The following is a 25,196-nucleotide window of genomic DNA, read 5'->3' on the forward strand; positions in this document are numbered from 1 at the left end:
AAATTATTTCAACTAAGATATTCGTTAAAGATAATTTATTCAATTCTTTCATGCAACTGTGCGTTTTTTGGGGATATCAAAATTATGTATGTAGGTTGGAAATAGAAATAGTATTAAAGTATCCTACAATAACACGTTTTTTGTTCCTGTAAACAATTCGCTTTGCAGGTCTGTAGGAACCATGGTTTAGGAAACGAAGTTCCACACGGACTCTTTTATGGCGCGGTCAAGATGTTTGTTTTCATTACCATCATCTTTGTCTTTGTGGCTTACAATATTTCTATAAAGTTTGTGTATTACAGATATAGTAAATTATGGCCATACTTAATTAATAAAATATCAACGCCTTTATGCACCGTTGGAAACGCGAGTTTTTGTCCGACTCAAGAGAGGTCCAGCGCGCTTTTACGGAACACAGGGGATGACAAGCCGCGCGTTACAGCCAGCGAGACTCGAGCGCTGTTAGTCACTGCACATCCAGATGATGAATGCATGTTCTTTGCACCTACAGTCTTAAAACTTGTTGAATCACAAGCAGCTTTTTATTTGTTATGTTTGTCGACAGGTAGGTTTACTAGTCCATGAATAAAATTATAATCGTAACCGTAACCTGAATCGTTTTTTCAGTTAGAATACAAGCTCTTGGTTATTTATATTTATGAAGAGAACATTTTACTTTGATTTAGCAAGTATGTGTTGTTTGTATAGAAATGATGTATTTTATGTGCTGAACTGATTAAATAAAAAATTTGAACTGCTGCTGAAGTATTTTGGATGCCTGTATAATGTTAAAGAGACGCTTAAAATGTTTCTGCAATGCTCAGGCAATTACAACAATCAAGGACTACAGCGCAAAAGAGAACTGCTTGACAGCTGTGCAGTTCTAGGAATCCCGTCCGACCATGTCACCATCATAGATGACAAGTAAGGGCAGCACACACAATTTTAACACTAAAAAGCCTGTCATGATTATCTCTAATGTCGGTTAAAAAAAAATCACTGTTCACGCTCATTGTTTTTTATTGTTATAAGAATATAGTTAAGAAATTAAGGTTTTCATTAATTTTTATTAATTAAAGTTTTCATATATATATATATATATATATATATATATATATATATATATATATATATATATTTTTTTTTTTTTTTTTTTTCAAATGTGACAAAATATTTATATTCAAATAAATCATTTTCCTCTGAACTCCCTCAATGATTCCTGAAAAAAATGCATCATGTTTTCTACAAAAATTGTAAAGAAATGGTTCACTCAAACATGAAAATGACAACTTATTTTACTCACCCCCAAGCCATCCTAGGTGTAAATGACTTTCTTCTTATAGATGAATACAGCCGGGAGTTTAAAAAAAATTATTCTGGCTCTTTCAAGCTTGGTAATGTTTGTGGATATCTAACCTGTACACCTTCGGGGGGTTATCACATGTCCTCAGAAGCAGATCAATGGGTGTTTGTAACAAAAATATCATATGTTGTACGTTGCGTCATACGTCAAGTCATAGGTCAGCCAAGAAGCCGGAACTCGGTGCTCTCGCAGAAAAAAGAATGTAAGTCAGTTCTTTACGTTATAATTTGAAAACTAAAATTATTTTTATTACAAAAACCCATCAGTCTGCTTCAGATGACAACAGTGTATATGTTAGTTTCACGATGGATACATTTGATTTATGGAGCTTCAAAATAATGTCTACAAGCATTACCAAACTTGCAAGAGCTAGGATAAATTGTTTAAAAACTCCAACTGTGTTCGTCTTAAAAAAGATCATCACATTCACCTAGGGTTGGGGGTGAGTAAAATGTGCTGTAATTTTCATTTTTGGGTGAACTATTCCTTGTGTATAAATATATATATAAGTATGATGATGCAAAGTCATTACGTGACAGATTTGTAATTGCTTCTAATAAATGAACGTGATAAAAACTTCACTTCACGAGTGAGATGAACAGCCCTACCAAGCCCGATCATAAGCATATTTCCATTATGATAATAAAGACAATACATCAGCTACCAACACTGACAATAAGCCGTACTCTATTCTTAGTGGGGGTGCTTCATTGGTCCTCTAAAAATAAACGTGCAGGTCCAGTGCAGCCATCCCCCCCAAGACTTTAGCTGCAGAGAGGACACCCATTAAGTGTGTACCACGCTGGGTCTGGGCCCTCCTCTTCTCCCCTGGCTGCCCTGTGAGTAAACAGTGGCCAGCCTACAAATGAAACACCTCCATTCTTGTCACAACAGAGGCACAGACAGCTTAATCTGATGTATGGGAGCTCGCTCTGTCACCGGAGGACATAAATGACCGGGCTGGGAGACTAAAGAGGGTAGTCCTCCACCCCCCTGAGAACTCTATGTATGCTAAAATGGCCTGAAAAAAAAAACAGTCCATGGGGTGGGATTGTCTAAAATAGCCAAAGCGATTCCACAATATCAGTTCGATTATGTTATAAGCTCCTTCAAATCTGTGTGGTGTTATCTTAGTCACGGTTGAATTTTCAGTGTTTTTCTGAATCATCAGCTGTTTTTCTCATTCACTCTAATAACTGTCAGCTATATTACAGATTTCCAAAATACAGGCTGCCTGAAAAAAAAGCTTTCTTGCTACCCACATATTCCATCATCGTCTAACTGTGCCAGAGTCTGGCTGAGCTACAGATCACCAGCAGTAGTCTTAAAGAAACATGTATCAGTAATATGTAGCATTAGTGCAGTATGAAGTTTGGGGTCAGTACAAGTCTTAATGGTTGTTTTTTTGGGTTGGATTTTATTGGATTGGATTCATAGGAATGCTGTTCTTTTGAATTTTATTTTTCAAAGAATGCTGGAAAAAATGATCACAGGTTCCACAAAGATATTAAGGAGCACAACTGTATTTTTCAATATTGATAATAGTAATAGATGTATCTTGAGCATTAAATTGGCATATTAGAATGATTTCTGAAGGATCATGTTCACACTGAAGACTGGCGTAATGGCTAAATATATTACAATACATAACAATTATCATAACATTTCACAATAATACTATTTTGAATGTAAATAAACACAGCTTTGATGAACATTTAAAAAAAAAAAAATGTAAAAACCCCAAACTTTGAATTTGATTACTGTAAGTACTAAATACTAGTTTAATAACAGTATAATTGTGGTCTTGACTTAAAAAAAAAAATTAAAAATCCGTGCCACGAAGTTAGTAAGGAAGATGCTTTTACCCAAAGCTACAGTTTACTTATTCCAGACAAGCTAAAGTTAAGTGCCTTGCTGAAAGCCACAGTGCTAATGGGCTCAGATGAAAACGGCAGACTTTTCTGTGGTGAGTGTAGGAAAAAATCTCTAGACAAAAGTGGGTTAAATGGAGCTGTGAGTACATTTGCAGCCAAATATTTAGTAAACACGTGACGTGTAGAACGAATGGCAGATGTTCTAGTTTAACTGAAATCTGTAGTTCTTTCTTTAGATGTCTTGACATACAGCCCTGCTATGACCTGCTACACCACCACGCACATTTATATATCTGTATTTTCTGTAACATGGAATCAGCCATCATTGGATGTTTTTATAGAACTCAGATGTTGTAATATCACCTGAAGTTCTGCCAGGCAATGTGCTGTCATTGCATTTATGCAAACCAGCTGTGTGTGTGTGTGTGTGTGTGTGTGTGGGAGAGATCATTTTAGACATGATTAAAAAATCTTGTCTCTTCACAACATACTTCTACTGCTAACACCTTCTTTCAGAATGTTGAAGCATTTTCAGTCATGTCATTTCATTTTTTTGTGCTGAGCAAACTCAATCCTTTTTTGTTCCCGAAAACCCTAAATCCACATTTGGGAAAAAAATGTAGTTAGGAAGTAATCCTTCAGCATTTCAGATACCACATGGATTTGGATTTTAGCTTGCAGCTGGACTGAAAAAGTAATTTTCTTAAACGTTTAGATGTTTTACTTGAAAACAGTCTTCTTTAATCTAACGGACTGTAGTGAGGTTTACACTTAAAATGTGAAACAAATTGCCAGTGTTTAAGAAAAAATAACTTAATTGAGTCGACTCTATGCACAGTCTCTATTGTCACTGACAGTACAAAGCAGTCCTGATATGACCCAACTTTTAAGGTATTTAATGTGTGTATAAGTGTGTGTGTGTGTGTGTGTGTGTGTGTGTGTGTGTGTGTGTGATCATCAGTTACAACTGAATGATTTTGTTACTGTTACAATGACCAAGCTTAAAATATATTATTTTTGGAAAGCAATTAAATTTTTTTTTGCTGTATTTTTAAAAACCTGCTAAGATAACGCTTCTAAAAAAGCATTTTGTTTTACAGTTATATTTGTTTTATTTTTTTCCTACCTATGCTATAGTAAAGGTCCATCCCAGTAAAAATTAGGGATGCATCGGACCGATACTGCTGTGTTGTTTCAGGATGCTCATAAGCGCTTTGTGCCGGTCTGTATTGGAGCTTTTTGTATTATAACACTTTTCTGTGCAATGAAAGATTATTAATAGTTTTTCTTGTTCTGTTTTATCTACTACATGATGCTGCCTTCATTACTGTCCTATACAAAAGAAAAGTCTAATTTTATAGTAGGCCTATATACTAATTTAGAAATGTATTTACTTGTTTTTTCATGAATGTATTTTACACCGATATAAAGAACAACATGTAACATTTTACCAGATATAGTCCTTCACTTATTCACTTTTATTTTTAAATAAAAATGTTTCACTGGATTTTATAAAAATTATTGTGTACCCATGATGTTTCTAGCATATCCTTTCCTATTGGATTAACCACTAAATTAGTTTATTTCATAGATTCTGATTATATATTTTTTGTTTTCATTTGTTAATTTTTATTAAAAGGAAGTTGTCTATATGTAATAGATTGTATTTAACGATCAGGTCAGCACAGAAAAGTAAAGACATTCTACATTGAATTAAAAAATGAAATTTAGAATTTTTTTTTTGGTTTTTGCAAAAGATTTTAAAAGCAGGACAGGCAGGATGATAATAAACTCCAGACTGTTAATGCTCATAGTCTTTAGCTGGTCCAGATCCTCTGGAAATTATTGCAAGCTTCTTGCTGTAAAAGCTCATGAAGGCATTTCTGACGGGGGAAAATGTTTTTCAGAAACCTTGCTTCAGTGGGTTTTTGTCAAATGACATAAGCCAGAGTTTTCCTGTCCACCCAGGGAACGGCAAGCAAAAATATGATGCATGTGTCACAAATTCAAGTTCTCCCAAAAGAATTTGCATAGTCATGGTAATATGTTTTCCAGGCTGTTTTCCAAGTGCTGTGACCCACCCTGCCTGCAGCTCCTCCCTGCATGGATCTGTTCCTTTAGTAAATTGCGCTCTAAGCTTCCTTCTTGCTGTTGGTCTTATCGTGCTTAAATGCTGCAGAACCCCAGAGGTCCCAAGCACAATCTCCCGGCTGAAACCCCTTCACATTTAGAGTTGGTTAGTTCTTGGAAGCATGGAAAAGCTAAAGCATAATGGACCAGCTAGCTGTCCCCTGAGTATGTGTGTGTGACTGATCGTTTCAGAGATTATACTTTTCCTTGGGCTCACATCTAAGCGTTCCCAAATTTAACAAGACAATATTTCCTGCTTTGTTGTGAGATCGGACACTGAGATACGCCCTTGTTTTGACTGCTTTGGACACAGCTGTTAAATTTACCTCTATTTGGGTCATCCAGCTCTAACATATGATGTTACATACAAACCCTGTGTGTATGTGTGTGTAGTATGAACCCTTTGTGTAACTGCGGGGTTAATGACCAGTCGTCTTGATTTAGACTGCTCTAGTGGCGGTACTCGGAACCAGGGTGTGTTCTGAGAAGCCCGGGAGTGTTTGTGTGTGTGTTGACTAGGTCATAAGTATCATGTAAACTCAGACACCCACCTGGAACTTTCATAATCAGCTGGCATGACGCCCCATCTGCCTCTATCTCTCTCTCTATTGCTCGCCCTTGCTTTATTTTTTAACCTAATGCACACACAGAATAAACTTTGATCCTTCCTGACTCACTCTATCTTTTCCTCTCTCACCTTTCCCACCGTATCTCAGTCTTCTTTACCCAGGAGCTGACACTGTAATCTTTATGATCCTTTCCTCTAGTCATTCACAAGCACGTACACAAACATTCAAGGGTTGGCAGTAAGTACAGCATGGGTCGCTTCACTCTTAAATACTCTATTCGAGGTCATACTAATCTGTTTTTCTTTTTTTATCTACAGTATGTTACTGAATTGGCTGGACATTCAAACCAAAGCAGTAGTAGTTTACTGGCGACTGCAGCGAACAGATAATGCATAAGTCTGAAAGATGAGCTTCTGGGTCTTGCGTTTGCATAGCATGACCTCAGCAGACTCTGGTAATCTCTATCTTTCATGTGCACGTTTAAGCTTTTTTGTGTGTGTGTGTGTGTGTGTGTGTGTGTCCAGGCAGGGTCATCTGGGCACTGAGCTGGTTCAGGAAAGGTCGCTGTGTAGTGATCAGGATTGGTGTGCATGCAGTGATCCTATTCATTCCCTGCTGTCAGCAGCACTGACCGCTGTTGTACAGAGAGTTCTGAACACACACACACACATAAACACTCAACTGAGTAGACGAAGGTTACATAAGTGCACATAGTTAGAGTGACAAAGTCTTGTGGACTTTAGTCTCAGTCTCAGACTGCATGACCACAGACTGCTCACTCACGTACATTGTATGCAGAACTGGAAAAAACCGGTTGAAGCCCTCATTTTATCAGTCCACCAGGAAACAAAGTTGTTTTTACAAGGTGCTTTGTCTATAACCGCTGGATTTACAAAGTTATAAAGAGAAATTTTCCCATTTAAAATAATTCTTCAGTTTAAAACAGTTACTGCTCTTTTGGACTTTCTATTTATCAAACATTTCTACAGAAATTAAGCAGCGCTTTATATTAATAAATGTTATGAATGAATTTTGAAAATCATAATAGATTGATTTTTAAAGACTCATACTTAAGAGTGGATTTATGGAAACTAAAACTTCAGCTTCATCATAAATTACATATGAAAAGAATAGTGTGTTTTTAATGTTTTGGTCAATATTATGTATTTAGCTGCATATTACAATATTAGTTGTTTAGATTTGTTGTTGTCTGGCTATCTAGTGATAACAGAAATATTGTGCATCTTAGAATGAAGAGTTATCCGTAATTTATTACAAAGCATTGATTTGACATTGACTAATCTGTTGATTTATTTATTTTTTCTTCTATTAGACACAATACAGTTGCTTTTAGTATCACATTTTAATTTGAGTGTGTCCCTACCCTAAACTAAAAGATTGGACACTGTACGTGTTGATTATATAGCCTCTTCCTGCATAAGCTGGTGTTTTTCAGCCAGAATTGGACTTTATGCCAGCTCTCAAAGGTCTGAAATGCGAGACTATGTAGACCTCATGAACTTGTGGTTATCATCTCTAATTATATCTGCATAGACTTGTTTGCTGTCAATTTGAAGTTGTGTTTCTGATTGTAACGACATGCACAGCATATGTGAGTGTGTGCGATATCCATTTCATTTTTTCACTCTGATTGTAAAGTTTTGTTGTAACTTAACTCGTGCCATCTTAGAGTGTGTCCTTGTGGGCTCTGAATGGGTCATGTGACCCTCTTTCACAGAGCTGCTTTGGTCTCTCCAGTGCACAGCTGCACTGACCGCCTACACTCTGACTGAGGCAATGCATCATGGGAGTGCTTTTGTGATAAGAGCACATCTGAACACGCTCCAGTGAACGCACTCTTTTTCTGTCTTTTTCTGTATTATTCATTGAGGCAGACAGATGTACTCTCCGTTTGTCTGAGCATAGACCACACAGTCCACCTGCCTGGCAGGGTGACATCAGGTTGAGTGCATGTCCTCCTTTTACTTCCTCTGACAGTTCTCTCTCTTTGTGTTGAGAGCTTTCCGTGGGTGTTAGTTTAGTTTTTGTAAAATTACCTTCTTCTTAGATTTGTGCAGACATAAGTACGGTTTCTCAAGAAAGAGTTCTTGCATTTTCACAGATGTTGTTGTTTTGGACCTTTCAACAGTAAATGTTTTTTTTTTTTTTTTTTTCTCTCATTTTTTTTCAAATTAAATTTTGTCAATGTTTATGGTGCCTTTCTGGACTTTAAATATGGTAGGACCCTTTCCGTCTATGGAGGGTCAGAAAACTCTCAGATTCCATCAAAAATATCTTAATTTGTATTCTAAAGATGAACGAAGAATGGGTTTGGAACAGAATTTTCTAGTTTTGATTGAACTATCCCTTACCAGGCCATTGAATTACTGAATGATACTGCACACCTGATTTGGTAATGCAGCCAAGAAGTGACTCTCAACAGTGTTCAGCAGCAGAAAATAATAGCGAAGCTCTAAAGTTTAACTGATTCAAAAAAGTGACACCAACAAGAAGTTTCTGTGCAACGTTGTGTAATTATGACTTTTTAATTCATGATTTTGACTGTTTATCTCATAATTGTGACGTCAACTCATAGTGTCATAGTATGTCATAATTATTACTTTTTGATAATAATTTATAAAAAAAGATAAAATAGTTTTTTCCCCCTCAAAATTTTATTTTGACCTCATAATTGTGACAGTTCTAAATATTAATGGTTTAATTATGGCTTTAATGTTGTAATTATTATTTACCAAAGCATGGTTTGATTTTGCGGAAATGAACTTCCATGAAGTACCTATAAAACCAACATAATTTGAATTTTAAATGAAACTGCTTTGGACAGTAGTAATGAGGGGAAAAGAATAGCATTCTTTGCCTCCATATTTAATTATGAATTGATTCTTTAAGGAAATTAAACCCTATGTGATTAATATTCTGCAGGAAGAGGACATTAATTTGGGTTGGGTGGGTGTTGGGGCTGATGGCAGGTCAAGACCCTCAGAGAGATGAGCTCTGTTAACACAATTACCAGACAGCACTGCAAATGCACTGCCTGCCAAAAGCTTGTCATGGGGGGAAAAAAACATTATCCTTCTTTGGGAACATTTGGGGTTTCTATGTCTCTTCCAAGGCAGAAAAATTCAACTGATGTGTTCGCTACCATTTGTCTTGATTTTCTCTCTCTTCTACTTTTCATCATAAAGCAATGTTCTCTGTATTATATCTTGGAAGCTGCAGGGCTGTTTTGTGGCAAGTATTTGAGATTGTTATTACATTTTAGTGTTCTAAATTTGGCTGAAAAAAAGCTGTTTGGCTGCTCCTGAACATCTAAATGAATGAAGAATCTAGCTTGAGCTTTCCAGCTTTCTGCACTGAAGAGCTACCGACTGATAAAAGTGCTTCTTAGGACGAGGCCGACCAGTCGAATAATCATAAATCTGTGCAGATATGACTGGCAACTTGGGCTCATTACAGTCACAAATTGTTTGTGCCGGAAGGGTTAACTGTCGTTCAACAGTCAGCATTTCCCAGCATGCACCGGGGCCTTGTAACGGAAAGGCGGCTAGGGCCCCATGTGACCAGACAAAACAAACGCTGCCAGTCCCCCTCCCTCAACCACCCTCTCTGCTCTCTCTCACACACACACACACACACACACCGCCTCCTCAGTAGGCTAAAGTTCATCTGCTGCATTCAGATGCCTGCAAGCAATTACACATCCACATGCGGTGAGCGAGTGAGCGAGCAAGAGAGAGGAGGGAGGGAGGGAAAGGAGAGGTTACTATAGGGCATTTGACACTGTTGCTATAGCGAGGCCAAAACTCTGCCTTGATCCATCCTGAAAAAGGTCAGATAGAGTATGTGTTTTTTTCTTTCTTTCTTTATTTTATTGTTCTCTTCTTCTGTTCTCTTTCTGCCCTGTATTCCCTTGTTCTTTGTTCTGGAAGGTTAAAAGTCTAATGTGCGATTTGTGTGTGTGTGTGTGTGTGTGTGTGTGTGTGTGTGTGTGTGTGTGTGTGTGTGTGTGTGTGTGTGTGTGTGTTTTACTAGCTGCAAAAAAAAATTAAAAATAGCCCAACTGGGGTGGACATAACAATGGCTCAATCGAAGGTGATTGGGACAGGACTATATGTTTGCCAAAGTTCAACCACAAGTCTGTCATCATTTACTTACCATCATATTGTATTGTTCCTGTATGACTTAGTTTTTTTTCCTTTGGACATTGAATGTGAAGCTTTGAACAGTATCCTGGCAGTTCCATAATAAAAAGTGAAAGGTTATCAAGCTCAAAAAATGCCAAAAAACCATAATAAAAGTACTGTAAAAAAAAAACCTCATGGGCTATTTTTTTGTCTTTTGAGGTTATATGATATCTTTATTTGAAAATCAGACCAATGAAGACATGTGGGAGCCAAAGTGGTTTGGCACCATTGGCGAGAATAGGATAATTTTTGATTGGGAATATGACCTATGCAGTCCATGCAAAAAAATGTATAGTTACTTATAGACTGGTTCATTCACACAAATGAGGACTTGAAAATGTGGTACTTTGCGCTTCTGTCATAACCAGTTCTCATTCATTTTTTTATTATGTGAAAAAGAACAGCTAAAATACAAACCAAAATTAATATTCTGTACATTTGTGAGGTTTGGGGTGAATAAATTCGGACCAAACCCTAATGTTTGAGCAATAAAAAGTGCTAATAATTATACGTTTGCTTCAGCTGTGCAGTAGAATATATCATAAGACATGAATTCACAGCAATATTCAGATAAAATGTCTTTAGAAAAATGTCTTTGCATTCAAATCTCTTTTTCTCATTATCTACTTAGTCTCTTTGTTTGTCATATCCTAACTGCTACTGCACCCGTAATTGAAAGCCAGGAAATAGCCAGCATATCACCTCGCACCCCCTCGCCTCTGATATGGTGTCCTCTAGAGCCGACCCCATGACCCTGACCAGCATTTGATTTGTGTGCAGATCCATCACAAAAGAACAGAAACAACTGTCAAGCCCCATTGTGAGTATAGGAGAGGAGAGAGGGAGGTGGCCTCAATTCAACTCACACTGTTTCTCTCTATCTTTTTATCTGTCTCTGCCTCACTCTGACTTTCACTCCCCCTCTTCTCGTCTTACCCCGTGACCTTGAGCTGGGATTTTGCTGCCGGCTGTCTTTAACACATTCAGTGCCAAATGGTATGCAGTGCCAGCCCAACCCTCTGAGCCAATCACAATCCACTTTACCCTGCCACATCCAGTATCTGACCACTGAATAGGTATAGATGCGGTGTATATAGAGTCCTCTAGCGGGTTTGTTTGCCCTTCTGCCAGTCGAAATGCTTCTTCTGACTGCGTTTCAAAAGCATGCATCATAAAATGTGTTCTTTTAAACTTCGGTTCATTAATAAATAAAACAGAAAAATAGTAAACAGCTCAGTTTTCATAATATTTGATCATTTTAGAATAAATTCTGAAGGATCGCTTGACACAAAAAATATATTTGAATATAAAATGGTTTGTTTATGAACAGTTAATTTGCAAAAACAAATAACTTTTAATAACAAATATATGTGTGTGTATGTGTATATATATATATATATATATATATATATATATATATATATATATATATATATATATATATATAATTTCTCAAAAATAATGTTTTTTATTATTGTGCATTTTATCTCTATCAAACTGCGGTTGGGTTATTTTGACTAGGTTAACAAATAACTTTAAAACATGATAACATAAACATTATCTGTTTTTGCAAATAAACTCTTCAAATTTAAATTATTAACAACAATACTAATCATTAATACTACATACTACATATAGAACCACATATGCTTCCTTAGAATTTGCCAAAAAAGTTGTGAAATCACCTTCACTTCTCAAACACACCTACAATGACTTAAAATACTGTCTATGTAGGCAGTACACTATGTTTTGTAGCTTCTGTCTCTCATTCTTGACCCTCAACTGTTCTCTTTATCCTTCTTCTAATATTTGATGTTTGATAAAAGTGTCTAGGAGTAAAAAATAGCTAGATAACAAAATTAGATGCGCTTAGCTGATTGTCCACAGTGGGCGGCTCTTCTTCTGACCCCAATACATTACACAGCAGCTATGCGGGGTGTTCAAGTGAAAGTTGTGTGTGTGAGAAAGAGGGAAAAAAAGAAAGAGAGAGATTGATGCATGGCCCTTGTTTTCCCTGAGCTGTAGTTACAGATGAATGAGAGGGAAAAGCCCGGGTGACCTTTGATCCCAGACTTCAGAGAGGACTGTGGGATGCATTCCAGCTGAGCGGTAGTGAGACTGTGGCAGTAAATCAGATAGAGAGACTCTCGCTCACCACTGCAGCCCTCGGGCCAAAACCTGCCCTTCCAGGACCTCGCTGTTTTGTTGCAGCTGTGTGTGTGTTGGCACATAAATGCTTTTTGCTCAGTCCAAATAAAACTTACACACAGAACATGGACAGAGCTGCATATACACAAACCTCTTCAATCATTTGTCTTTAGTATTATATATAATGCTGCTCATTATTTGTGCTTGTTTCAGTCAGTTTCCACACAGATAATAAAATTGATGGAACAAAAATGTAAAGTGCACACAAAACCGTAAAAATGTAATAGCTTACATGGCTAAGTGTGTGAAATATCCATATAATGTTTTTACGTTTTTCCCTCCTCTCTTTTTGTTCATGCAGAGAGCTTCCAGATGACCCCACGGTCCAGTGGAGCACCGCAGCTATCTCCTCTCTGATCCTCAAACACATCCGAAACTACAGCATAAGTGTGGTAGGAAACTTCCAGAATGCTGATATCCACCTTATCCAGAAGACTGAAGAATATGTGTAGGATGTGTTAACAGTCGAGAAGTTAAGACCACTGAGAGGCCTAAATCTATAAAAGAGTAGAGTGCACCAAAAAAAATCGAAGGAAACGGGAAACAACTGTTTGCTTTTTCGTAGAACATTCCTAAAGGATATCTGAAATGTTTACTTTGGTCATTATTAATAATTCATTGAGAACGATTCCGCCATTTGATTAAAAAAAAAAACCATGGTTGCAGATGCACTTTAGCGCATGATGAAAGTTAAATATATAATCAATAAACATTTTCCAAATAATAGTGTTAAAATAAGGTTTTTAGTTAAGCATGAAAGACTGACCTTGGATCAGATAGAAGTTATAAGTGATCACGTGACAGGTGGTTCTCAACTTGATACAATTCTTAATTAAAATGAACAAGAAACATGCATTCTTTTTTTTTGTAGCCCTAAAAACTATTTTTTTCTGTTTATAAAAAAATATGAAAACAAGTAGCCTTGTCATCATTTTTAGCAGAAATATCTTACCCTATATGGTGGTGTGCTTTAAAAAAGTGCTGGACAATGAGCGAAAGGGGTTGAGAACCTCTCATCTGAGCATTTTCCCTGTGCTTACTTTCCTGTCTAATAGCTCGAGTCTCTCTCATGAGGCTGCTTTGAGTGAGACCGTATCAGTAAAGTTAATTCACTCAAGCGAGCTTTTCGTTGGCCCCCTGTATTTAGCCCTAATTACACATGGTGTAATATCCCATAATACCTCTGAACTCGGCTGAAGCAGACACATGCGGTTCCCCAGAGTCACTGCTGGCAAGCCGTTGCAGAGATAACTATCAGCCTTCACTAAGGACTTCCAGAAAAGATCCCCCAAAAATCTGAAATCGAGATCTGAACAAATATTTTTCCCTCTTGCACCTCCCCTCTCTTTGTCACGTGTACTGTTTAGTGTTTTCTTTCTCCTTCCCTCTCCCTCGTTCTCAGCCCGCATGCCATGAAATTCCAAAAGAACGCCAAGACTAGCATAAACAAGCCAGTAAACAAAACAGTGTTCTTGCGACATGGCTTGGTTTACCTCCATCGACTATCATCCGTAAGTGTTCGTGTGTTCGATCAGTGCCAGACCCCCAGCTACACCAACGCACCAGTCTGACTTTAAAGTGCACACTCACTAATACAGGCTGAATCCAGTGGATCCACACACGGTTCCGCTGCACCCTTAATTTCATGTTTGATTTAAGCCGGAGAGGCTGTGGGGATGGAAATACTGATGTTGAGCTATAACATTACACTCCAATTTGACTTTGGCTTTCAGACGTGTAGGAAAAGTGTGGTGGCCATCTTGTGCACTTCACCGCTCTCTCACAAGGAGCAGAGGATTGTGGGTAGAGCACTATTACACAAATAGCCTCCTCTGATTTAAACAGATGTGCATTACTGCTGTTTATTCCAGACTTTGATTCTGATTTGAATCCGTATGCCTTACATAAAAATGTATATGTGTGTGCAGACATGTTTATCTTGCGTTCTTCACACAGGCAAATGTCAGTAAGTGTGTTTGCATGCACTTGAAAGTTCGATTTCAGTCGGCCTGAAGTAGTGATTTATCATTTCAAAAGGTTACGTAAACACTTTCATCTGACTGAAACCGTACCAATCCCATTTTGTTTATGCGAAATCAAACTAACAGAATTGTAGCTTATTTCATCTACGTTTTGTTAAAAAATGTCACTGTAGCTCGATTATTACTACCACGTATGTAAACATATTTCTATTCAGACTCTCTGCTGTTCACAGCGTTTGGATTTTTCCTGCCAATAGTCTCTTCTGAAAGCTGACTCACTCGCCTTGTTGTGTTTGGCAACAATCTACATACCTGCCACAATCTATTATTTTGTCAACCATATTTTCCTCCACCCTTGGCACTCCAAAGCTATGTAAAGCTAAAGCAGCCGCTTGGAAAGCACCCATTCCCAAAGACAGAATCCCTCGTCTGGTGACACAGCAGACGATACACAGATTTCTGGCAAAAACTCCCAACAAGTCCGCTGCTGAGTCTTCAAATTACTGCCTTGCTTTGGCTTGTGTTTCATCTTATTTTCGAGTTCTTTTCTTTTTGCTTGTTTTTTTTTTTTTGTGTTCACCTTTTCACCCCGTTCTTCAGTGAGGAGGAGGAATGCAGACGGGAAAAAAGCTTTCAAGTAGGGGTAGGCGATATGGCAAAAATATGTCCCTTTTTTTCAAGAAAATCATCATTTGATCACGATTCTTTGTCAGGTTGTACTATTTTGCACGTTGCTTGAGCAGTACAGCCTATTTAAAAAAACAAGCTGTTTAAGGTAAGACAAATATATCAAAATGAAAAAGAATGGCAGATATTTTGGCCAAAGTGGGCAAACATAAAAATCTTTGTCATTGTTTTATCTTTGTTATTAAAAAATGAGAACAATGTTACACATGACAAATGCATATAATATACAACTAAAACAAACAGTGAATGAACAAATCTAAAAATGCAATATACACATCACTGTATGAATTATATTGATTCTTATATTGTGAAATAATATTCAGTTAAAACATCAGTTTTCTATTTTAATATTTAAAATCACAAAGCAAAATTTGCAGTAACCTTTACTCCAGTCTTCGGTGTCATATTATCCTTCAGAAATAACTTTAACATGCAGATTTAATGCTGAAGAAATATTTCTTATTATTATCAGTATTAAAAACAGGTGTGCTACTTAATATTTCTGTTTTTTATTTAAAAAAGTTCAAAAGAACATTTATTTGAAATATAACTTTTTTGTAACATTATAAATGCATTTACTGTCGGTTTTTATTCATCCTTTTATTCATTTCTTTCCAAAACTGTAGCTCGCCCAAGTGTAGTTTAAAGTATTGTTCCTCATTAGTTCATGATACATTGTGCATTAACAAATATAAACAAATTACTGCATTTTCTGTTTTATGTCATGTGATTCCGCAGGTATTGACATTTGATGGCAGTGGTGTGAGTGGACATGCAAATCATATTGCCATCTACATGACACTCAGGTAACCTTATGCTGATGTCATAATGCAATAATTAACTCCACAACAACAGGATCTGAGAAGTTAATCAAAGTAGACTTAAAGTAGAAAGTAAAAAAAATGTCATACTGTAGAAAATTTGTGCAACAGCTACAATAGCTTCAGCAAGAACTGAGACTTTGTGACATTTCAAAAAGGAAACTTAATATTGCTTATTTAACATTACCTATATTACTTATATTTAAGGGTTGGGTTCAAATGAAACGGCAAAAGAGCTGAAATTCCCCAAATACCCTGCTGAACAGTCCAGCATGCCAGCTTTGCTTATAATACAGGGCTGTTGAAGGCTTGAATCTGATTGGCTGATGAATGTTCTGAGGTATGCAATTACTTTCAGGGAAACGCACCCAGAGTTCCAGACAGCTCTTGTTTTGGTGATTAGAAAGACTGTGTTAGTCCACAAGTTAGGCTCTTACCAAACCAGATATACCCAAGAAAAACTAGCCAGGACCAGCATAGAAATACATACTGGTCTCACAGTAGGAGGGTGTGAAGATATTTCATGTCAATTCTGAGTACGTCCAGGATCCTAAACATACATTTAAATTTGGTACCATGTAGTGCTGTGAGAATGCAAAATTGAATGCAAAGTCACTTAAAGAAAGAAATATTGAAGACTCTTCCCCTAATGCACATTCTCAATATTAAATAAAGACATTTTATCTCTTATTGTTGTAGAAATGTAAACTATTGAAGACAAAAGGGGTGTGCAAACATATGCACTCAGTTGTATCTAGGTATAATTCAATTGCTACAAATAATTATTCACATTACACACGTTCCAGCAGAGCAGCAAACGCTGAATATGTTCAGAAGGAGAGGAAATCCAAACAGTTGTCTTGGATCAGACAGCGTGTTGTTTGAGTGTTTGCAACAATTCAGTGTGAAGCAGGACTTTGCCTAAAACCTTCACACTGTATGATCCCCAAGCCTTTCCTCTGCACTAGCGTGTCAAAGTAATCAAAGTTAAATCATTAATACGGGTGATAGAGGCATCCAGACAACAGGAGATAAAGCTTTCTGTCGGTTTGAGGAAATGACTTGCATGAAGTTTTGCAGTAAAGCAGCCAGAACAAACAGCGTTCGGTTGTTGAGCAATGTTTGGTTAAAAGAAACGGAGCCAATCTTTTCGGACATCTGTCTTTTCTGGGCTGTTGTAGATGAATTTATTTGTAGGAAGCAGTGGTGAAGTTGGCGCTGGGACTGGGTCGTCTCGGGCTGAGCTCTGGGCCAACACAGGTGGTGTGACTGGGAGAGCCAGGCCATGACAGACAGTTCCAGGAACTGCATATGGATTTAGAGCTCACTCTAATCTGAGAAAAACCCAGACCTCAGGAAGTGTGTGTGTCCTTAAGACAAACACACACACACAGAATAATGGGACAGACACTTCGGTTTCGGTATTCAGTAACCCTAATGCTTTAGCATACCAAGAAATTTTGGACAATACTTTGCTTTGTGGGAAGGCTCTTTTCTGTTCCACCATGACTGTGATCCAGGTCCATAAAGACATTGTTGGATGAGTTCGGTGTGGAAGAATTTGACTGGCCCAGACAGAGGCCTGACCTTAACCCCTTTTTATACACCTCATTTTAACATTTTGTTTTGGAATAATCTTTGTTGTGAAAAACACTAAATCTGTGGCTCCATATTAGTTTTAACAAAAAAAAATAATATTTTTTTATCCAATTCATAATTTGCAATGCCAGAGAACAGACCAATTTCCTGAAGAAGTATTCATATTCTGTGTGGTTTCTTTATCAGGTTCATTTATTTTCTCATTAAGAATATGTTTTTCAAAACGTATGTGATTGTGGGTTACATGAATCATATTTGGGTTTTTCTCTTTCATGTCTTTGGAAACAGGCATCTAGCTTCCGCTGGACGAATACCTGAAGGTGAGTCTCAACAGATTATGTTAAGTAATGCACAACATTATGTTAAATATTATTTGAATGATTAATGATCAGTAGATTAGACAGCCTCTCTCGCTCATCTTGCTGGTATGTTTTCTAGGCAAAGTACTCCACCCACTGGTACACTTTATTAAGTACACTCTAGAAAACACTTCCAGTATACTTCCACGAACATTTTCCCGGCATCTACCACTGCATTAGACTAACCCTCTCTTACTCCAGAGAAATGCCTGAGATCACAGTTCTTCTGTGTCTCCGCTGTGTCTAAAAGCAAAGGATAATGAGGCTAAAAGCATCTGATAGAATAGAGCAAAACTAATGCAAAAGAAACAGTCAGTTCATGATTCAGACCACTAGGGGTCGATAGGCTCTCAGTGGGCTAATGCTAAAAAATATTTGTGAATGGGTCATTTCAGTGGGCAGTGTTCTTTCTGCCTGCTTTCTAATCTGACACATTTGAAAACACATGAAATTTCCAGGAGTGTCAGAGTCAGTCCTCTCGTACCGAGGACAGGTTAGTCATGTTATTCCTGCGTTTTCCATCTGCTACATCTTATTGGATAGACTTGAATTTACGTAACACATACCCAGTCAACTTCTAGGCCCTAGTGTTTGTTTAATCAGCCAGATCTACTTTCTGATGACCCTGTCATTAACTGGCAGCATTAGGATGTACCTTGTTCCTGATTATATGCTACCATTGAAAAGATACGTTTTCATGTTTTTTTTTGAAAGAAGTCATTCTCACGGAGGCTGCATTATTTTATACAACATGGTAAAATTATATTATGCCGTATTAATACAATTGAAAACAGCTTTGTTTAAATATGGTCATTACATGATTCATCGGAAATAATTTTAATAAGCTTATTTGGTTTCAATAAATATATTATTGATTTTGAAAACAGTTGAGCTACTTTTAACACAACTCTGAAACTTTTTCAGTATTCTTTGATGAATAGAAAGTTCTGAAAGAATTTATTAAATTATTCTGTAACATTATGAATGTCTTAACTGTAACTTTTGGTCAATTTAACAAATCCTTACGGAATAAAAGTATTAACTTCCTTTTTTAAAACATTTGAAACAATACTGTAAATTTTGAGTACCTACAAAATATCATTTAAAAAGAAGAAACAAACCCTATATGGTCCAGGTCAACTTATTTTCATTTTTTTGTTAATTGTTGTATTACTGTGTATTTTTTTCAGTTTCATTTAGTAAATATCTTCGGTAGCATGTAGATTTATGTAAAACTTATAATAATAAGAAATAGCTGTAAAAGCCTTAGAAATGGCCTGTTCATTGATGAAAACGTGGAAACCTTAACCCCCCCCCCCAAAAAAAGAATCTGTCTGTGTCCACAGGTTGTCAGATCTTCTCTCTTCACTCCATCAGCTTACTTAGAAAGTACGTGTCAGTCCTAGAGCTGCCCATCAGCTGGCTCCTCCCCTCTGATTTCTGCTGCATCATTGGACAGGATGAGTATAACCGTGCCAAGGTGCATCATCAGTCGTGTTTAAACAAAGAGCTTACACTCTGATTATACTTTAATGATTCCTGAACTGAAATTCGACACGCCCTGGATCAGTACAAGTAATTAGAAATGATCAGATATTACTTACAAACCTTTCTGGCATCAATCTGCAAGTTTTACAGTTCGACTGTTTTCAGATGTATTCCCAAACGAGACACTTAATGACTACGAATAAATACAGAGCATTCATAACTTACGAGCATAACTGAAAAGCTCATGTTTTTCTATGTTGCTGATTAACACATTGGTACTTTGAACCTTTACTGTGAACATGAACTAATCCTGTCTGACCCGCCGAAGCCTGAACTGGTCTTACCAGTCTGGCTCCTTTTACAGTAGCGTGCAGATGATTGAACGTTCAGCCCTGCTGTGTTTGTCATATTGAGTCAGTTCATCTATTTATTTTCTTTAGGTTATCTTAAAACATGTCATATAAAAAAGATATATCTCCATACAGTTATCTACTCTTGTCCTCCTCTTCCTTCCTCAGAAAGCCATGCTCTGTCATCGCTCTCAGCTGCTGTGGTTTCGCCGACTCTACATACTTTTCTCACGCTACATGTTTGTAAACACATTCCAGGCCATCACCGTGGAAACAAAGAATGTGAAGATTTATTAGCTTAGATTGTCTTGGGCACTGTTCCTGTCCATGTAGGACTAAAATTATGCACTGAAATTTTAAACAAAGGTTTACTTTGTTTATAATTAATTTGTTTATATATTTATATTATATATATATATATATATATATATATATATATATATATATAAAGACTGTACAACAATATATCAATAAGGTTCAGTCAGCATATCCAGCCTACAGACACTAACGGAGAACTGCTGGTATAATGAACCTTAGAGACTTTTATACCAAACAATACAATGTTCTGAAAGCCAGATTTCCTGGGAGGTTTAGGGGACTTAAGCGCTTTATTTGAGTAGTTAAATCCAAAACACAGATTGTGCCTTTGAGTTTAAAGGTGGTGAAGCACGAAATGTGATTCTGTACATCGTTTACATTTTCTGTTACTGTTGTTATTAGATGTTGTTGTTAATGTTATTGATTTATTAAAGTAGACTTCCAAGAAAAGCACTGTTCCAAATGGATAAACAAGTACTGTACCAAATCTTATGATTCAGTATGTTTTCAAAACTGACATGTTTTTCTGATTTCCTTGAGTGAAGTCTGTAACTCTGTTAGTATATTCTGTAATGACTTCTAATGTAGAGCAATGTAATAATTTTGTTTAAAATAAAATTGATAAAGAGAAAAACGATGGACATATACATATATATATATATATATATATATATATATATATATATATATATATATATATATATATATATATATATATATATATATATATATTAATTAGTTTTCCTCATATCTGACACTCTCAAACAAATGCTAACACAATACAAACATGGGGTATATATCATTCAAAATCTTCATCTCCTTCTCACAAATGTCTGTTACTATGTTTTCCATTCAGTTTTGGCAATGTTTTTTCATATTATATGTCCATACATTCCTTAAAGGAATAGTTCACCTAAAAATTAAAATGATGCCATATTTTACTCACCCCCAAGCCATCCTGGGTGTATGAGACTTTCTTCTTTCAGACGAACGCAATCTGAGTTGTATGATGTATAACATAACGTCAAGTCAGAGGTCAGCCAAGAAAGTCATATACTCTTGGATGGCTTGGGGGTGAGTAAAATATGCCATAATTTTACATTTTTTGGGTGAACTATTCCTTTAAGTAAAAATCATGTAATTTAGGGGGAGATTACCTGTGTATACCTGTATCATGTATACAAATTGATTAATCAATATTTTTGGTTCAGTATCTTTTTGTAGATGTGTATATTTGTTAAGTGATTTGATGTACATTACAGTAGGTGTCTCAAAAGTTAAAGTTTGATTCATGATTTTAATATATCAGTAATAACTGCCTTGAGAAGCAGGAGAGTACAATTAAGTCATAGGGCTCAACTGGGCGATAGAAACATAGATAGACGTCATGTGTCTGTTGTTGTTTTTGACATACTTCTTATAGTTTGATGCTTCTGCATGCTTTCCTCCCAGTTCTGTCCAAAGAAGTCTTCTACAGTGACACTGCTCACTGTTCCAGGGTCCAAACAGTGAGGTGCCACACCTGTAAACACATTTTCTAACTTATAAAAAGACACAAACAACAAAGAAAACTTGAGAAAAAAAAAACAAGGTGCTGAGTCTATAAACAATTTCAGTCTTTCCATGCAGTCAATTTTGTGTTCAACTCACCAAATCCATCAGGGTTGGAACGTGGCATGTAGAAGCTCTGGACGCCACACGTTTTGCAGAATGTGTGCTTGGCCACGTGTGTGTTAAATGTGTACGCGGTTATGTTGTCTGATCCCTATAAAACAGGAGAACTGTATGATATAGGATGATCTGCGTTCTGAACAAATGTATTTAGCACTCTTCAAACGTCCAGCCAGAGCTCAAACAGATCCTGTGTACATGCTTTAAATCCCATACCTGCAGCAAGGTGAACTGGGATTTTGGCACAATGAAGTGGCGATTCTGTTTCTTTGTGCAAATACTGCAACTGAGACACAAGAAAGTGAGGCAACCATTTGGTGAGTTACACAGTCAAAAGGGCACTTTCATCTCTTAATATGAAAACTTGTATAATTTCATGTATAAAATCATGAGGTAACACTATTCCATATTCTACATTTTACTAAAAGTAAAATTGCTACTACATGTCACCTAGGAGTTAAGAGTATTAGAAGACTTAATATCGTCTAACGCTTCGTTTTGGTGCATCCACAACATACTGTCAGAAACTGCAAGTATATGTCAACTTATTCTACTAACCCTAAACAATCTACTCTGAGAGTCAGTAGACATGTAGTTGAAAATGAATGAGAATTAGCTGACATGTAGTTACAATGTTACTTGTAGTTAGTAAAATGTTTAAAGTGGACTATCAAAACAAAGTAACCAATCGTAATGACATCATCACTCATTTTTCTTCACTTAAACATGTATTTTTGTCCCACGTCTGTCCATAAGCAACTATTTGAAATGGATAACTTTGTAAACGATTCATTATTTGACATTCTTTGCCTAACATGACGATTTAAGGCTTTTCGTTATTTAAAATAACCTCCACCTTTGAACGACCCACAGGGCAGTTTCCCATTCAGAAAGCCATCCACGTGATCGCACAACCACACGTTTTGACCATTGTACCGTTGACCGTGTTAATGGCTGTAGATGGCCCTTACTTGCAATTGAACACGTGTAAATCTGGAGAGCTCCACACCTCAAAACGCACCGCGCCACAGTGACAGCCTCCGGTGTGTTTCACAAGACCATCACGCTCCCTGGAAAAACAAGTTGACAAGTAATTGAAACTACCTCACGCCTGCTTTATTTACCAACGGGACTTGGATTCAATGTAGTTATTAAAGGAATAAATGTAATCATTTAAGGGATCGATTTTATTTGGCCAGCAAGACAAACACTCGTTTTGTGTTTAATGTCTGCATTTTCGATCACTCTTTTGCTTCACAACACTGTGCGTGACGCAGGGAAAGACAAGGTTACGTACAGCCTACCTTTTGTCTTTAGTTACGCACGCCATTCGTTTAGCACTTCTAACTTAATGTGTGGTAAACTGGGGTTGCTCGTCGTCTTCAACCTGACCGGTTTAAACAGTTAAGTCACGCTCTCATGTAGAACATTCCATACTTTGTTGATAACCAACACTGCCGCTTGCAAAACAGAAGCAGCTCTGTTGACTGGCCGGGTCACATGCTTCTGCCAGCTCATTTCGCCCTCGGCGTCATCTGGTTCCTCCCGTTCAGCTGCTGAGATACAAGCCCAGGCAAAGTCCAGGATAAGATCAGAGCAGGAAAACTTGTTTTCGTCGAAACTGGCTGAGCTATATATATATATATATATATATATATATATATATATATATATATATATATATATATATATATATATATATATATATATATATATATATATATATATATAGTCATGTATACATACATAATATGAAGATATAAGGTCTATGAAAATAGTCACGTGACTTCTGGGGGCCAGTAAGTGTACATTTACACAGGTTTGTTTCGAAAAAAGTTATATATATATATATATATCACAAATAAGTCTAAATATATATCAATAAGACTTATTTGTGATGCCAAAACTCCAGTGTTGACAGAGATATTCAAACAATATGGTGTTAATAACAAATTACTGGCAGGAATACACTGAACATTTCAAGCGATGCGCACACACTCCTGAAAGTTCAAGGTACACGCGATCCGGATCTGAACAAACACCCTTTTGAGCTCAGTCTGGGAATGTGGCAACTCGTGTGATATTTATCAGCACGGGTCAGGCAATAAAAACCAGGAAATTTCTAGCGAATTCCAGAAAATTTGTTTTATGTATTTCTTGTAACCGTCCTGTAAAAAAACAACAACAACAACAACAACACTATAAATGACATTATCGCTTTAGAAGAGCAGTGAGGTAAAATAGAAATCTCACATTTAACATAAACGCTGACCGGCTCATTAGATATTATTAGATCACTTTCAAGTGCCAAGTGTTAAGATGGAGACCCTAATGTAACGGCAGACAAGACCATATCTATAATCCTAAAAACAAACTGATGACATCATCTTAAAGACCACTGTCCTGGTTGTCTTCATAAACCTTCACCTCACTGTGCCTCACTTTTATTTTCCAGGGGTGAAGTAAATGTAAATGTAAAATCTCCCCCACCCCCACTTTTCAAGAAAACTCGTTTAGATGGGTGATCTAGATAATCTTGTAGCAGCTGTTCGCGCTCGTGGAAGAAGGAATAGGGACCTGATTCCACAATGATGCTAATCCACTAAGTGGATTACTGTCCAGATAAACAAGGCTCAAAGAGAGGTTTCACAATGCAGTTTACATTTGAAGTCCAAGCTAGTTAACATGTAATCATCTTGGGCAATAATTTAATGGTAGCCTATTTTATTTTTTAACAGCACATCCACAGTACTGTACATAAAAAACAAAAACAAAAAAAAACAGGCAGTAACCAGCAATACCTCAGGGAAATTTAGAGCTGGTTCATCTAGTTTGTAGTTTTGTTCATGCATGCTTGTCTTTTGGCATGGCAACACAAAGTCAAATGGGAAATAACAGATTTCTGTCCGACACATAGACAGTATAGAAAACAGAATGAAGCCATAAAAATTATAATAACTTTAGCATAAGACCTTTCTGTCATAACAAGATAGTGCCAAGACTAACAAAGTAAACAAAATCCTATAGTTTTTTTTATAAGTCTACTTATAACCTACTTTGTAACAGTGGCGAATGCCTGTTAGCTTACCCAGAGAAAATGACCTACATTGCTGCAACAGATACGGCAGGCAACATGTCTGAGGTCGATGTGTCTCAAAGAAATGCCATCTGTGTCACACATTGCGTTCTATATTAAGTGCGCTGGTTGACACAACTGTAAAGCCTAGGCTAAAACACAAACAATGTACTTCATGGAAACACAGATACGGTGAAGCTGATTTTGTAAACAAACCATGTTTGCGAGAAAAGTCTATTTTGGGGGCAACATTCTGTCGTTTCCAGACTATAATTATGCTTAAAAAACACAAATATTAAAAAACTGGTCCCATAACTTTAGCAGTTGTACTTTTTGATACAATTACAAGCAATGTTGATTTAAGAATATTAAATCTTCCAGGCTATTCTATTTGTGCTACGACTGTATGACATAGCCCTGTACTTTGCCTGGCCCAGATTCCAAAGGTCTGAATCGCCAAAAGAAAAACAAACAGCCAATCGCTGCCTGAAGGGTG

General features: G+C 36.8%; 2 protein-coding genes across 4 annotated transcripts; one reads left to right on the plus strand and one right to left on the minus strand.

Moving 5' to 3' along the window:
• The first annotated feature begins 196 nt into the window (after positions 1–196).
• pigl (phosphatidylinositol glycan anchor biosynthesis, class L) lies at positions 197–20,566 on the plus strand. Its single transcript, XM_043240510.1, has 7 exons — positions 197–565; positions 825–924; positions 12,651–12,741; positions 15,757–15,824; positions 17,727–17,758; positions 19,144–19,277; positions 19,804–20,566. Exons 1-7 carry the CDS (start codon positions 232–234, stop codon positions 19,930–19,932), a joined length of 888 nt encoding a protein of 295 aa, XP_043096445.1. The 5' UTR covers positions 197–231; the 3' UTR covers positions 19,933–20,566.
• On the minus strand, positions 18,927–24,824 carry cenpv (centromere protein V). Of its 3 annotated transcripts, none has more exons than XM_043240512.1 (7): positions 24,713–24,824; positions 22,929–23,180; positions 22,596–22,694; positions 21,841–21,910; positions 21,604–21,718; positions 21,368–21,475; positions 18,927–19,237 (listed from the first exon to the last, which is right to left on the minus strand). In XM_043240512.1, the coding sequence occupies exons 2-7, from the start codon at positions 22,952–22,954 to the stop codon at positions 19,200–19,202; spliced, it is 456 nt and encodes a 151-aa protein (XP_043096447.1). In that variant the 5' UTR covers positions 22,955–23,180; positions 24,713–24,824; the 3' UTR covers positions 18,927–19,199. The 3 variants fall into 3 exon arrangements, with proteins under 3 accessions (XP_043096447.1, XP_043096446.1, XP_043096448.1); XM_043240511.1 differs by having other exon boundaries at positions 18,927–19,240; XM_043240513.1 differs by lacking the exon at positions 18,927–19,237 and adding an exon at positions 19,742–19,868 and having other exon boundaries at positions 24,713–24,823.
• Positions 24,825–25,196: the final 372 nt, after the last annotated feature.

The sequence above is a fragment of the Puntigrus tetrazona genome, chromosome 5 (genome assembly GCF_018831695.1).
Source record: "Puntigrus tetrazona isolate hp1 chromosome 5, ASM1883169v1, whole genome shotgun sequence".
NCBI classification, from domain to species: Eukaryota; Metazoa; Chordata; class Actinopteri; order Cypriniformes; family Cyprinidae; genus Puntigrus; species Puntigrus tetrazona.

What these genes read in the sequence shown, in the direction of transcription:
- pigl (XM_043240510.1), top strand. Translation starts at nt 232, where the DNA reads ATGTTTGTTTTCATTACCATCATCTTTGTCTTTGTGGCTTACAATATT. An exon ending in GAAACTACAGCATAAGTGTG is followed by an intron (nt 12,742 to 15,756) that starts GTAGGAAACTTC and finishes GTGATTCCGCAG; the next exon opens with GTATTGACATTTGATGGCAG. An exon ending in ATGAGTATAACCGTGCCAAG is followed by an intron (nt 19,278 to 19,803) that starts GTGCATCATCAG and finishes TTCCTTCCTCAG; the next exon opens with AAAGCCATGCTCTGTCATCG.
- cenpv (XM_043240511.1), bottom strand. Translation starts at nt 22,954, where the DNA reads ATGGCGTGCGTAACTAAAGACAAAAG. An exon ending in TTACACGTGTTCAATTGCAA is followed by an intron (nt 21,911 to 22,595) that starts GTAAGGGCCATC and finishes CTTGTGTCTCAG; the next exon opens with TTGCAGTATTTGCACAAAGA. An exon ending in GAAGCATCAAACTATAAGAA is followed by an intron (nt 19,241 to 21,367) that starts GTATGTCAAAAA and finishes CCAATGATGCAG; the next exon opens with CAGAAATCAGAGGGGAGGAG.